This window comes from Vespa mandarinia, chromosome 4, assembly GCF_050613455.1.
Source record: "Vespa mandarinia isolate Hongniang chromosome 4, ASM5061345v1, whole genome shotgun sequence".
Lineage (NCBI taxonomy): Eukaryota > Metazoa > Arthropoda > Insecta > Hymenoptera > Vespidae > Vespa > Vespa mandarinia.
The window spans coordinates 3,372,209-3,388,372 of NC_140813.1; the positions used below are offsets into that span (position 1 = coordinate 3,372,209).

Below are 16,164 nucleotides of genomic sequence, written 5' to 3' on the forward strand. Positions count from 1 at the left end.
TTTCGGTTCTATTGAAATTCTAATACTATAGTGATTGTACAAATGGTATTGGTTGGTTTATTGATTTTTGACTACGTAAATGTAAAGAATTTTCTTTTTTTCAAGCTTCCTGTAAATTTCATTTACTCTTATGAAGATATTTGAATTGTTTCTTTTCTCTTTAATAAATTTACGTTTTTATAATTTATATTGATTTACTTTTATTTAATTTAATCACGATTATTAGAGATTTCACAAATTTGACTTTATTGGTACTTGATTGAAATTCCAGGCAGATTTTTAGTATATAAGCACGTATATAGTCTTTCACCTTTCTTTCATTCGTCTTTAGAAGTGGCTATATGAGGAAGTGATTAGTTTTGGAACCAGGTCTAGTGAGTATGTATAGATTTATACGATTTATAATAAAAACGCTTTCTGTTTATTAATCCAAATAATGATATATATATATATATATATATATATATATATATATATATGATCTTTTTATTCGTTTTTTATAGATTCAATTGTGATTAAAAATGAACATATCAACGCAAAAATTATTATCGGCTTTATTCGGTATTTGTTTTGCAAATTTAAGTTTCTCTATAATTCATTGGTGGTTGAAGGTAAAATAATGATTTTAAGAGAATATACAAAATGTTCTGGAATAAGTAAAAAATATTTTGGGTAGATCATATTAAAACAATAAAAAAAGTTTCTATAAGTATATGTCCTATTTGACTTTGTTTTCTATTTAAATTTAATTTTCAACAAACTTTATCTGCTTATTTTCGTAACAGATGTTCGAAATGACCTTTTTGTATCTGAATATAATTCTATAGACATCTTACCAATGATTACCAGTTTTATTCTTTACATATGTTCAGATATTGCTCGGGTTTTTTGGAAACTTTGTTCAATTCTTTCATTTCATCAAATTTCATCTATCTAATAAAAGAATTACTACAATACATGATATAATTTGTAAAAAAAGTCAAATAGGACATACATCTATATAAAATATTTTTATTGTTTAGATATGCTGAAATCAGCCCTAAAATATTTTCTATTTATTCTGAGACACCCCGTATATATTGTAATATATATATTTACCATAATGTTATTCATTTTGTAGCATAATGATAAAAAAAAGAACTATATACTTATCGATAAAGATACATTTAAAAAAGTCATTAAATTAAGAAGGAAATATGTACCCACTATATTAAAAGAAGTAGAGAGGATACAGGAAATGTCTAGTACTTCCATTAATTTTGAAGATAATAATTTACAATATCCTGATTGTACGTGCACAATTACAGGAACTAAAACAAACATAGATGTAGCTGTAGCTTTAATAGAGAGTAAAACAACAGATACGGAAATGATTAAAACATATGAAATAATTATATCTGCAAAGAATTATGAAAATATAATTACACTATGTGAAAGTAATTTAAGTGAAATAGAAAAACAAAAAAAAAAATATGTAAATATTATTATAGAAAAACCAGTATTAGGTACTGTATTACTATTAAATATTATTTTTTAATACTTCCTTTTTCATAGAAAATTGATATCTCTCAATGAATGTGTACATTTATTAATTTAAAGAACTATTTCACAGATAATAAAATGAAAATACTAATAAAAGGTTATTTTACTCAAATTGTGAACACATTTGATTATCTTGAAATAAAGTTAAAAGAACTGAACTATAATGAAAATGAAGTACTAGAAGAGGAATATATAAGAAAGGAAATAGAAGGACAAGAATATGGAGAAAGAAAAGTAAAAGAAGAGGAATATAAAAGAAAGGAAATAGAAGGACAAGAATATAGAGAAAGAAAAGTAGAAGAAGAGAAACCTATGGTAAATGAAATAAAAGAACAGAAATATAACGAAGAAAAAGTGGTAGAAGAGGTTTCTATAACAAAGGAAATAAAAAAACAGGAATATAAGGAAAAGAAAGTTGAAGAGGAATCTATGATAAAAGAAAGCATTTCCCCTGTCGAAGAACCTTCTAAAATATCTATAAAAACACAAGGAGAATTAATTTCATATGGCAAGATTATAATTAATGTATAAAAGTTAAGCAAAAAGTTTGATCTTATTTACAACAACTATAAATTTATATTTTATTTTTGTAGATAAAGTAACATCTGTAGACGTATATGTAACAAAAGTGTCTAGTTACCGTTATATATATTTTCGATTGGCTTCTGAAAATGAAGCTTTACGTAAATTACATGCTGATATGGCGAAATATTATAAAAATATCTTAAATCGCCAAGGCCATAGATTGGATACGGTCAGTATTATTTATGATTAAGGATTATATTCTATTATTGAAATAAATATTACAAATGAATTTATAAGAATTTGTTTTATGTAACAGATAAATAGAGGGGATATAGTAGCAGCAAAATGCAAAAATGATGGACAGTGGTATAGAGCTGAAATAATAGATATATACCGGACATACGTAAATGTTCACTATATAGATTCTGGCTATAGAAAACTAATACACCAATATAATGTATTAGGAATTCCACAAAATTTTTTGCAACTTAGAGCACAAGCAATTCGAGGTGGACTAATCTTTATTGGATCGCATAAGTACGTAATTTTATATTTTATATATTTTATTCATAGAACTAATCTATTCAAATTGCTAAAATGATCACTATAAATATATTGTGAAAGTTGTTAGCCTGTTATGTCTTTAGAAATGTTTAACAATATCAATGAGTATAGATATTGGAATTCTATGAAGTGACAAGTGAGATAATGTATTTAAGTAAAAGAGAAGAAAAAAGAATTTCTCTTTTTTAGATTAATAATAGTAATTATAAATCTGTGTAAAAAAATATATGCATTTTCTCATATAAATTACAATCACATAAATCAAAATTAATATAATATTTAGAGAAAAATATTACAAATTTTTTAAATGAAATATATTTCAATACAAATTATTAAAAATAATATAGCATGCAGATTAAATAATAAGCAAAAATATAAATATTATGTATATGATCTTTCTATAATACTGCCTCATCATAAACTAAATAAATAAAGTATAATAAAAAAATACAGATTAAATGATAAATAAGAAATGAAAATGTGTATATTTCGTTAGGTGTATTCATTCTATTTTTAATTGGTAAAGATTTTTAATGATGAGCATCGAGTAGGGTCGAACGTGTGTACTTTCGTATATCTATTCTGTTTTTCATTTTTTCTTAATTCAAGTTTAGCTTTCATTAAAGAAATGATTATAGGAGATAACATTATTGCTAGAACATTGTTACAAGTAATTATTATTCTACCGTGTACTGGTATTTATAAGTGTCAGCCCATCTTTCATTAATTAATTTATTATCAGTCGTATGTGGATATTTCAATAATCGAGTCAGAAGACGAGTTAGAATGATTTACGAGTTTTACTTAAATACATTATCTCATTGACTTTTACTCAAATACATTATCTCATTGAAGAGTTAGAACGGACATATAAAAGTCCAATATAAATCAAAATACTTTTCACTTTCATATTGCATTATCTGTATTTTGACTATCAGATTAAACTCAATTGTTCTTCTTTAGATGTCTATCGATGATGGATAAATTTCTATACTCAAGTGAAATAATATTATAATTTGATTTTAATTTCAATATCGTTATTAACGCGATAATATTTCACATATTGGCATTGAATCCAGCAAGTTGAAAATGTATTTGCACAATTGTCTCTACTCCTTTCCTCCCTGATGTAGATCAATATATTCAAATATTATAAAATATTTTACTCGATTTATGATTCTCTTGGTTATTAGCAATAAGAAACATATGTTTGCATTTTTAATAATTATTTATCTTCCAGATAAGTACTTTCAATATTAGATAGATGATTAATTCTAATATTCTTCTTATCTACCAATCACAGATCCTTTTCAAAATCTAATAGATAAATTCATTGTACTGTGAAATATCATTTATGTACAATTCGAAAGATGAACTATCGATTGAGTTACTTTTCGAAATAATTTTCTTATAATTTCCAATAGATCAGGTATATTTAAAAATGATATATGAAATTGGTACTATCAAAAGTATCCATATTCTAGTTTGATCTATATAATAAAAAAGGAAAAAAGCAAACAAGAGAAATAAAAAAAAAAAATCGTTAGATCTTGGGGGAAAAAAAAATCGTTAGAACATTTTACAAATATACGTGTTAAATTTAAATTTCATGCTTGTAGCAGGACAAGTGCGCGCGAATACAAAATTTTTGTATTCGTTTGGAAAGATAAAATCTGATTATTTTCCCTAGCTTTCTAGATCGAAAATGATATCGTTTCGTTAAGATGAAAATCAATATAGTTTGTTGACATTGTCGAGTAGAAGCCCACTTTCGAAAGCGAATACGAATTTAATCAATCGATAGTACGAGTAGTAGCTCGTAGGTAGATCGCGTGTCCACATACACCTAATCAAGCTCTGTGCAACTTCGTCACGATACACACGACGTTACACGCGACCTGTTAGAGAAACATACGTATTCCTATGTTCTAGAATCCTGTGCAATATATATATATATAAATGTGTGCGACTCCCACTATCTCTGTCTCTCTCTCTCTCTCTCCTGCTCTGTTTCTCTCTTTGGCAACGATTTCAGAGTTAAAATTACGTTGCTGGTATACGATCTTTGATGTAGCCTTGTGAGTTGCAAGCATTATGAGTCTTTAATACTATCTCACTGCCAAAAACTTCCATTGCTTTGCTTTACTTTGCTTTACTTTGCTTTACTTTGCTTTGCTTTGCTTTGCTTTGCTTTGCTTTGCTTTGCTTTGCTTTGCTTTGCTTTGTTCTAACTCTCTCTTTGTTATTTCCGTTTTAGCTTGTTTTAAACCTGTTTGTTGTGAGCTTTCCTTCTAAACATCTCGACTCACAATGGAATGATTTTGTAAAGAGTAGAATTACATACTATAGATCAATAAAAAAATAATTACAAGAGAATTTAATTAACGGATAATATTATTTTATTTGTGTAATTCGATTGATAAATAATTTACGAAAAAACAAAACAAAATATATTTGATAAAATATTATTTTGTGAAAATATCGATTTGTTGGAATTTTAGTATTTTTTATTTTTTTTTTTTTTTTTTTTTTTCAAAGCTTGCATTATCGCACCTTTTTTCATTGATAAGATCTTCGTAAAGTAAATTCGATTAAATAATAATTAACACGTGCACGTTATCGTAAAAATAATTTGTTGTGCAATCAAATTCTTTCAAATTGAATGTTTAAAAATTATTACCGATATTAAAAGAAAAATTTATTCCTACATTTTTTTTTTCTTTTTTTTTTTTTTTATTATTCTTACGTCGTATACACGAGAGTCCGTTCATAAAACATGTTAAGAATATAAGTTAACGAGAGTGAATAACTCTAATTGGATTAATTAACGGAATGAATAGTTGCGTCAAATGACGCTTAATTGAAAGAAGTCGATCCGAACCCCTTACGGAAAAGGGAGATAATACCTCGTAATTATGTGTCTCAATGAGCCGGTAAATTATTTCTGCGTTTTTTTTTTTTTATGATTATTCCTTTCGTATATATTTTTAATCATTGCTTTTTTTTCATTTTACTATGCATGAACATACATACACACAAACATAACCGACTTGTCTAATTCAAGTGTATTCCAGTTTAATCGTAATAATTTTGACGTCTATTTTAGATTTCGAACACATTCTCTCTCTCTCTCTCTCTCTCTCTTTCTCTCTCTCTCTCTCTCAGGCACATTCTAACATGTAAGGTTTTAATTGGACGTTAACAAGATTTCGGTCGGATTAGAGAATTCGAATTTACGCTTTCTAGCTTATCGAATTCATCCCTCCACAAGAAGTCATTGAGTATAGGGAGGCTTTAGTGGTTTTGCAATCGTCGAAAAGTTTGACGTACATTTCGTGCTATTGATATCCGTTCTAATGCAATTTTCTCATGTCGTATTAAACGAACGAATAATGGATTATCACAATGTTTCATCTAAGACAAATATAATATATTTTTTCATTTCGAGTATCTATTTATGAAATTAAATTAGAACAATATCTAATAAATTCGACTTAATACATTTCATTCTTATACAATTTTCTCACATCGTATTAGATTAATAAATATTAATTGAGATATCGTATTAGATCAAAGATACGTAGAAAATTTTAGATTTTATCTATTTGTTAATTTGTATTTTGATTTATCTGTGTTTCTCTCTCTCTCTCTCTCTCTCTCTCTCTCTCTCTCTCTCTCTCTCTCTCTCTCTCTTTTAATTGACACAGATATATCTCTTTTTTATATCTTCTTTAATTTAGACTGGAAAGTGGATCACAAGACCAAAAGAAAAGAATCAAAGAAATAATTAACCAATCTGGCGATAACATCGCTCGTATTCGGGGTTATGAAAGAAGATTAAAGTCTTTAGGAAAATTGTATCCTAAAAATTCACCATTTCCATTAATCGAACTCTATAATAAGGTAAAACGAATACACACATACACACACAGAATATATTAGAAAAAAAAAAAATTTACTATATTTTAATTTTTTTCTAGGGTGGATCGGTAAATGAAAATTTGGCCGCAAAAGGTTTGGCACATATAATGAATGAGGAATATCCACATTGTTATGTAATTCCATGGACTTTTACAAAATTTTCGAACGTGAGTATTTATATCTTATAGTTTATATATTGTTAAATATCTAACTTTTTTGTTGTATTATATTTGTATAATTATGTTTACATCGATACAGGAAACATCTAATAATGATCTTATTCAGATAGAACCGTCTAATAATGAATCTGATCTATCTAAAGAAATATATGTTCACTCTGACGACGAAGATCATGTAGATATATGTAGTAATCCGGAATTCATTAATCACAATTCCAAATATGCATTCCCAGACGATGATAATGGTGGTTGGTATAGTGTAGACGTAAGCGATGAGGAATATTTTGACAATGGAGACTGGTACCGTCGGAATGGTTATATAAAAGAATTTATTAGTATTGGAGGTGAAGCAGCTGAAATAAAAATGATGCTAGAATTGGAAGAATTGTTAAAGGAAGATGAATTCCAGTTATTTCGCAGAAAAGAATATGAAGAAATTCCTGTAGGTCAAGATGACCATCTTTATTTCCCAGGAAGTCGTTTTACAAAAGTAGATGGTGTACGAGTATTTGATGACAGACCAACATCAAAACGAGTACCAGAAATAATCCATATAGTAAAGGATCATCTAAGAACAAAAAGAAGCCAGGAGAGAATAAAAATTCTTAAAATAAATGAAACGAATGACAAAAGTGATATACAAACAGATTCTAATCATAATTGTAAAAACAAAGAAAAATGTCATAAACTCAAAAATTCAAATATTCTAAACATTGAAAAAACTGGATTTGAGAGTGACATATCCGATGAATTCGATGGACTTAAATTAAATTAGATTAAGTTTACTATAAAAATTAAATATTCACAATGTAAATAGAAACGAAAAGTACCAGAGTACAAGTGTCAATTTATTCGTCGTCATAATGCTAATAGTAATGTCTAATATAGATGGTAATTTAAACAGCATTTTTATACGTACGATATTTTTATATGAGAATTTTACATCCTTAAAAATTTTTACATTTACCAAGTATTTACATTTAATAATTTTTTGCATAATTTATGATGACAATGTTGTAATGAAGTATTAAATGTTTTATATATATATAACTATAATTATATATATAATATATTAGGTAAATGAAATGCAAGGTAATTTATTTGCTATATAGAATTATTATAGAATCTAACTTAACTTTGTTTAACTTCTATTAATAATAGACATCTATTCAAATAAATGAAATGTATATATGTATATATAAAATAGACAATGGAAATTGATTGAAAAGTTTTATGTTTGAAAAGATCTGTATATTTTTATTTTATATTCATTAATATGATTGTAATTAATATGATTAAAGAATAAATATCAGATATATTCTTTTTTTTTTTTTTTTTAGATATATCTTATCTATTAAAAACACTTTTTGTTAAATATTTTTACTCTTAGATAAAAGTATCTATTTTTTGTATAGAAGCAGCACATACAAAATATTCTTTAAAATTTTTTTCCTCATATATCATAATAATATTAGGTTGGAGAAAAAGAAATCCATTATTTTTTTGGTAGATGGTTATAGTGATCGATATCTTGTAAAGTATCGATCAAACAATTTCAGATTTATGCTCGTTGTCAAGGTGACATTTCATACTAAAAAAATTATTTTGCTGCTTTTTGTTTGGACCATTCAGTTGTGAGTTACAGAGTTTTAAAAATGGAAGTCAACAAAGAGAAAATTCGATAGATTTTACAGTTTTTCTTTGATAAAGACGAAAATGCAAGCCAGGCGGTTGAAATTGTGAATGATGTTTATGATCCCGATAACAGCTAATTACGTGCAATTTTGGTTTCGTCGATTCCTTTCAGGTATTTTTGATGTTAAAGATGCACCTCGCACGTCGTCGAAAATGTCGATAAAATTACAGAAATAATCGAGGTTGACCGGCATGTTAGTAGTCGTAGCATCGCCCAGGAGTTAAAGATCGATCATAAAACAGTTCTAAACCATTTGCACAAAGCTGGATTAAAAAAGAAGCTTGATGTTTGGATGCCACACCAATTAACACCAAAAAACATGATGGATCGAATTTCCATCTGCGAAGCCTTGACCAAACAGAATAAAATCGATCCATTTCTTAAACGTATGGTGACTGGGGATGAGAAATGGGTCACATACGACAATATTGTGCGAAAACGATCGTGGTCAAAGCATAATGAAGCAGTTGAAATGGTGCTCAAACCAGGGCCTAACGGCTAGGTAAGTTCTGCTGTGCATTCGGTAGGACTGGAAAGGAATCATTTATTATGAGTTACTTCCACATGGCCAAACACTAAATTCGGATCTCTACTGTCAACAACTGGAACGTTTGAAGCTAGCAATTGACCAGAAATGGCCAGAATTGGCCAACAGAAGAGGTATTGTGTTCCATAAAAACAACGCCAGGCCACACACGTCTGTAGTGACTCGCCAGAAACTCCGGGAGTTTGGTTGGGAAGTTTTAATGCATCCATCATATAGTCCGGACCTTGCACCAAACAATTACCATCTTTTTCTCGCAATGCAAAAAGTCCTGAATGATAAGAAATCGGCATCAAGAAAAGATTGTGAAAATCAATTACTAAAGTTTTTTGCCAATAAGAACCAAGACTTCTATGAGATTGGCATTATGAAGCTACCTTTAAAATGGCAATAAATTATAGAACAAAACTGTGCATATTTGACCCAAATCGAACAATCCAAAAGATGTTAGATAAAGTTTTGAAGTTCACGCAAAAATAATGGATTTCCTTTTCCCCAACCTAATATTTTTACATTAATAAATATTCGGAAGAGTATAAACAATATTATATATCATAATTGATATTTTATAGCATAATCAATATTTTATATCAAAGATGTTTTGCTCTTCCATTTTATATATATATATATATTTTTTTTTTTTTATAATCGTTTTTACTTTGTATATATTTTGACTTTTTTTTACAATGTGCGTGCTTTTTTATTTACAATGTAATAACGTTATAATGTTTTTATGTAACGAACTTTTCTTAGATACATTTTGGCGATATGTTTTTTTAATTATTATCATGTTTGAAATTTCTCTGCGTTTGTACGTTCGAGAAAGTGTTTAATGTTTAACAGAGAAGTGAAAAAAAGTGAGATAAAGAAGTATTACAAAAAAGAGACAAGAAAATATATGTATAATTATTATGATGATATACGAAAATAATAGTGTTTATTAATCCCCTTTCACTTTTCACTCCATTACGATCCTTTTGATAGACATAACGAGAGCGTGTCTGAAAGATAGAGTTTTTCGGGATTTCTTGTGCGGAAGTAAAAGTTAGACGGTACGACCGCAAAATAATATTATAGATAGCATGGAGGTGTTCAAAAGAAATAAGCAATACCTAATCGAAAGTCAAACTAAAAAGAATAAAGAGAGAGTATATTGGACATTTATTTCTCTTCGATTATTATTTAACCCCCTACGAGAACGAGATACACAATATGTATTAATCCATAATGAGAAAAAAAAAGTAAAATTACAAAAAAAAAAATTATAAAAATAAATAATAAATAAATAAAAAATAAATCGAAAGAAGTCAACAAATAAGTTTAAAGAAGAAAAAAGAAAAATGTGACAACATATTTCACAAACCCTTTAATCGTTAAATCTTATTTTTTACTTTAGCGAAAACGTATATACGACTACTAGTAACAGCAACTTACAATAGGATAAACACGTTACAAGAACTCTACGAAGAGAAATAATTACCTCTATTTTGAGAGATATGATTCTTGGTACAACAACTCGGTGGTCGGGTAAAACGAGAAAGCTGCGGCCAAGCGGATCTGTATAAAACGTCGCTGACGGAGACTCTCTCCTCAGTTCATCTAACATCCGAATTCAGTTCGACGATACAACAATGAATAATTTGGTAAACGTCAATTATTATTTTTCCTTTAGAAAGTAATTGTTAAATAGATTGAAGTATCTAAATATTTGAGAAATTTTTTTTCCAATAATTTTCCATTCGTCCAAAATCAATCGAATTAAGGATTATCACAGAGAATTTGATTCATCAAAAATGTTTCCAAGTGATTTAACCAAATCAATTAATTTTATATATATATATATTTTTTTTTTAAAGATCTTTTTGGCTATTCTTCCTTTGCGCAAATTGTAGAATCACATGTTGAGAAATTTTGGTACGCTTTAGAAAAGAAAAGTGAGATTGGCCTATAAAAAGGTTTCGGAAAAGAGTAATCGATTTTCAAAATCACCAAGAAACTTTTTTCATCCCAATTGAAAATCGCCTAGATAAAGATTAATTGATTTTGAAAAAGTATCTAATGCACAAAGCAAGCTGTCTATTACGTTAAATTATCAGTGACACAATTTTTTCTATTATACAGGGTGTCGTCCTATTATTATTGACGTCGTACGGTGTATGTGATGTATTAGCTGGTAGGCGTTACATTGCTATACCCATTGATGGCATAGACGTGTTAGAATTGAATCCGATATCACTATCGGCTTCAAGAATTGCTCGTCAAGCAGATCCGGCGGCTTACGTACCTATAGCCGTACCAAATCTTCATCACGAGGAGTTGGAGAATTCACGAGCTGAGAGATCCATCGGTCAAATTCTGGATTATGTGGATTATGGTGGACATACCGGATCTAACGGTGCATTTGGCTGGTACGCCGATTATCCAGCACATCATTAATAACCATATACCTTACGAATACAAATGGGTATATACCATAGTAATTCCAAAAATTATTTTACGTGCCTGAAATATTGTATAATATTTCACAGTCTCCTAACGTGTATAAACTTTTTCTACAATTCATGATAACCACAATCGAACGTTTGACCGACTTTGTCGGACGATTTCTATTTAATTCTTCTTTATAATTTTCATTTAACTTCGCGTATTTTAATTTGAAAAATGTACAATCTATGATATATGCATATGTATGTACCATGAGATTATATATATATATATATATATATATATATATATATATATATATAATTCGATATTTCCCAACGGATTATGTTAATAAATAAAAGATCAATAAGATCTAATGATCTATTCTATTGTTTTCTTTTTTTCTTTTTCCTACCTATGGTTTTTACTTCTAATATATATATATACATATATATATATATATATATACGTATATAATATATATATATTCATATATATATATATATATATATATATATATATCTAATAATAGAGATGTTATAAGGAAAACAATTATATTCCATCCTTACACGCGATTACGTGAACGGATTAGTTAATTACTCAGTACGAACTTTCTCACGAGTAAGATATATAAACTGAGGTATTCAAATTCCGTTTCCCAAACCGTCTGGAAAACTTTGGCGAACGTTATGTTAAACCCTATCGTGGAACTATTCGAGCTCGTATATAAAACTTTTCTAACGTTGTTCACGAGGATTCTGACGAACCTTTCCTCAAAGTTTCTACAAACGAATCCACGATTTAAGCGCCTTTCGATTTCAGAACTTTAAAGGACTTTAGACGTAAGTTTTTTTTTGCCGATTTATTAGACAAGATAGTTCATTCGTAAATTCACGTGAATTCATTTGTGAGAATGAGTTACAAAAAAAAAAAAACAAAAAAAATAAACAAAAAAAAAAGAGAAAAGAAAAAAAAAAAAGAAACAAAAATCGATGTTTCCAAGGAACTCTTTTAAATATTCATTTTCCATTGAGTAATAATAGTTTTATTTTTCTGATACATCATCTTCATCGTCATCATCATAATCATCATTATCATACTTATCGTCCTTATCATTATCATTATCAACATCATCATCATTAACCCATCGTTACGATACAATAAATAGTAGGGCGATGACAATATCTCTTCGTTACGTTAACATCTAGTTAGGTACAGTGATAACAATCTCATCGAGAGTCTCTTCATCCTCTCTTAGTATCATCCAATTTGACGAATCACGAAGCATTAAGTACCATATCGCAGTCATCTTATATTAATAATCTCTCGAATTAGAGAATTAGAGGAGATTTATCGATCCAAACTGACTAACCGTTTCTCTCTCTCTCTCACTCTCTCTCTCCAACGTCGTATTTTGTTATCTTCGAATAACAAACATCTAAATCATTATGAAAACACACACACAAAGAGATGCAATAATTCTCTATTCAATTCACAAAAGTGGAATCTTCGAAACAATTATTTTTATTTCTTTTTTATTTTTTTTTTTCTTTTTTTTTCTATCCTTTTTTTTTTTTTTTTTTTTTTTTTTTTATATTACACCGTCAGCTTTTTTTTCCTTTTTTTCTAATTTATTTTTATTTTTCAACGAAGAAACAATAATACGACGAGAATAATAAGATCGAGGATAATAATCGTATAAATGCACATCGTTATTACCCCTTTCTCTCTCTCTCTCTCTCTCTCTCTCTCTCTCTCTCTCTCTCTCTCTCTCTCTCTCTCTCTTTCTCTTTCCCATAATTATTTTTCTCCTCGAGAGTTATCTATCTATGTCACATCGAAACATTTAAACGTAACAGTAATTACAGCGATTAACATCGATCAACGTTACTCCCTATAATGCTTTTGCCACTTAATTACATTCAGTATGCGTTAATTTCCACTTTCGCTTACATATATATATATATATATATATATATATATATATATATATTCATTGATTTTTTTCTATCATACAATTGTTTATTCGTTTTTTTTTCTTTCTTTCTTTCTTTCTTCTTCTTTTGCTTCTCTGTGTCGGCTCTCTTTATAACATCTATATGTCGTAATCGACAAGACGAATTAAGATGGGCCTTCTTCGAGAGCAAAATAAAGAAATTATTTACTCGTTCTTTATTTTTTCTTTTTATATATTTATATATGTATATGTGTATATATATATATATGTATATGTATATATATATACATACATACATACATACATATTTATATATATATGTACTATACAAACACATATATATATATGTATATAAGAGATAAAATATCGTATAGAGAACGAACGTATGTTAAGAAAACAATTTTGACTTTTTAATGCAGGTAAGGTCTTCCCACGACGACTCTTCTTTTGCAGCAAGTAAAAAATATATATATATTATTAATTACAATGTGCTGTATCTGTGTGTCTGCGTGTGCGTGTGTGTGAATATATGATTATTTTTCTTTCGTCTACTTTTTTTTTCCTATCTTTTTTTATCTTTTTTTTTTTCTTACTTATTACGCCTTAAGAAAATTCATACGGTGTTTTCAGTGTATCATTGTGTTAGTTTGTGTGTTTATGTATGTGTGTAATTTAAATTGTAATGATAGAATCGCTATAAGTAAATTTAAATAATTTTATTAAAAGACAGTGAAAAAAAAACAATTTTTTAAAGATGATTTAAAATAGTAATTAAAGTGTTGGTCCATCGTGTGCCTCCATCTTAAATTGATTTATATATACATATATAATATTCGTTTTACTAAATGCTACAAAAAAAAAAAATTGAAAAAAAAGAAAGTAGAAGAGAAAAATTGTCCAAGAAAAAGATAGTCACGGTATAGCATTATGTTTTTTTTACGACTTATCAAAACTAATTCCTTAGACCAGCGCTGTTTAACTGTGGCTCTACACTAACTAAAGCCACATCCGGCTCGCGGCACCATTTTTTTTTTTCTTTTCTTGTGGTTTATTCGTACCACATGAAATCCATCCTCGAGTGTTTTCGTTAATGTAATTTATTTCTCTTTTTCCATTAGTCGCGTTATTTAATTATAATTTTTATTTTTCTTTCTTTCCTTACATTTCTATTTCTCTTTTTAACAACTAATAATAAGAAAGAAAAAAAAAAAACAAAAAAAAATTTACTATCGCAGAAAATAAATCGTAAATTATAAATTTAGCTTCTGTATTATTATTACTGTTGTTATAGTTATTATTATGATTATTATTATTACTTCATTAATCCTTTGGTCTGTGTAGAAGTTAAACAGCGCTGTTTTAGATGTGTCCGTTGAAAACGTGCTTTGGAAAATATTTGCACTTCAGCATTTCAAACGCATACATACGTATGCATTGTACATATAAATAGCTCAGTGTCTGTGTGAAATTGACATTATGTACATATGTTTTATATATAACATATATATATCTATCTAACAAAACTAAAAATTATAAAAATCTTTGTGAGGAAATAATAATAATAATAATAATAATAATAATAATAATAATAATAATAATAATAATTATAATTATAATAATAAAGATAAAAAAAACAGAAGAGTAAGTTAATTATAATAACGGTATAATAAATCTTAATATGCAACGATCACAAATAAAATGTTGTACTGAAACTATTGTAGATAGAAAAAGATTTATCAATAATAAATCTTTCGTCCAAAGTCGATTATAGCAAGTGATAATAATCGTAAAATATACTACTTAGCTAATTTTTTTTTTCTTTTCTTTTTCTTTTTTTCTTTATAATGGCAATGATAAAATGTTGTATATGTAATTCGAGAAGAGACGACGCAATTCGCGTTAACATTTATCTAAAATACTATCGTCAAGTATTGCTGGGTGTGTCTCTGTTATTATTTGGTTAATTAAAATTAATTAAATCGATAAGAAAAAAAAAGAAAAAAAAAAAAAAGAAAAAAAAATTCAGAATAATCAGTGAGCGAGAACTTTCGAGTACTATCAAAATTAATATAAAGATATTGATAATCTATGTTCTGTTATTTAAAAATAAACAAAAAAAAATTAAAAAATACGACGTCATAAATGTCATTCTCATGTGTAAATAATCTAATTAATAAGAATGCATTAAAAATGTCTTTCCGTGTATATGTATGTGCATTATTAAAAATGAAATACTTTTTAAATATTTTAATCCATCAAGAGATTATGCGTCCACGTGCAATTTTTATCCCTTTTTTTTTTTTCGTGAAAATTATTGAAAACTTTCAGGCGAAAACCGCTTATCACAGATTCGAGTTTAGTTCGCAAGCTCGTATGTGTATGTGTATGCGTATGTATGGTGCGCATGTTATACATAGGTATATATATGTGTAAACGGAAGATCGTATCTAATGTAATAAAGCATAACTAAATTTACTTGAAGTCACGCGAAAATATATCACTTGTTATGATTCGCTGAAAATTGTTTCGGCCGCAGTTATGAACGTGCAAGAAGATTGCGAATATTCCATAGTTGGATTGATCAAATGAAATTTATAACACGAGAAAAATGTCCTCTCTCTCTCTCTCTCTCTCTCTCTCTGTCTGTATGTGTCTCTCTTTGTCTATGTTTACGTATATAAGTATATACGTATGTATGTATATGTATTCGTTCTTTTAACTCTCGATTCGTGTTAATACATAATGATGCTCAAATATATATATATATATATATACATACATAGAATGTGCCACAAAAGTTTTTAGACTGAAA

The 16,164-nt window shown here is 27.8% G+C and overlaps 4 protein-coding genes across 5 annotated transcripts in view; 3 read left to right on the forward strand and 1 right to left on the reverse strand.

Annotated features, from left to right (window-relative positions):
- LOC118445917 (TD and POZ domain-containing protein 2) overlaps positions 1-16,164 on the reverse strand; it is a 43,389-nt gene that overhangs the window by 5,651 nt on the left and 21,574 nt on the right. The window lies entirely within an intron of this gene.
- papi (tudor and KH domain containing protein papi) lies at positions 256-7,635 on the forward strand. Of its 2 annotated transcripts, none has more exons than XM_035875995.2 (9): positions 256-378; positions 504-611; positions 1,121-1,505; positions 1,613-2,050; positions 2,136-2,296; positions 2,384-2,604; positions 6,372-6,534; positions 6,612-6,719; positions 6,811-7,635. In XM_035875995.2, exons 2-9 carry the CDS (start codon positions 522-524, stop codon positions 7,504-7,506), a joined length of 2,262 nt encoding a protein of 753 aa, XP_035731888.2. In that variant the 5' UTR covers positions 256-378; positions 504-521; the 3' UTR covers positions 7,507-7,635. The 2 variants fall into 2 exon arrangements, with proteins under 2 accessions (XP_035731888.2, XP_085512872.1); XM_085656746.1 differs by having other exon boundaries at positions 283-374.
- Positions 8,478-8,929, forward strand: LOC118445780 (histone-lysine N-methyltransferase SETMAR-like). Its single transcript, XM_085656594.1, has 2 exons — positions 8,478-8,538; positions 8,598-8,929. Exons 1-2 carry the CDS (start codon positions 8,478-8,480, stop codon positions 8,927-8,929), a joined length of 393 nt encoding a protein of 130 aa, XP_085512720.1.
- LOC118445926 (uncharacterized) lies at positions 10,478-11,782 on the forward strand. The gene is made up of 2 exons (XM_035876031.2): positions 10,478-10,614; positions 11,093-11,782. The coding sequence occupies exons 1-2, from the start codon at positions 10,603-10,605 to the stop codon at positions 11,405-11,407; spliced, it is 327 nt and encodes a 108-aa protein (XP_035731924.1). The 5' UTR covers positions 10,478-10,602; the 3' UTR covers positions 11,408-11,782.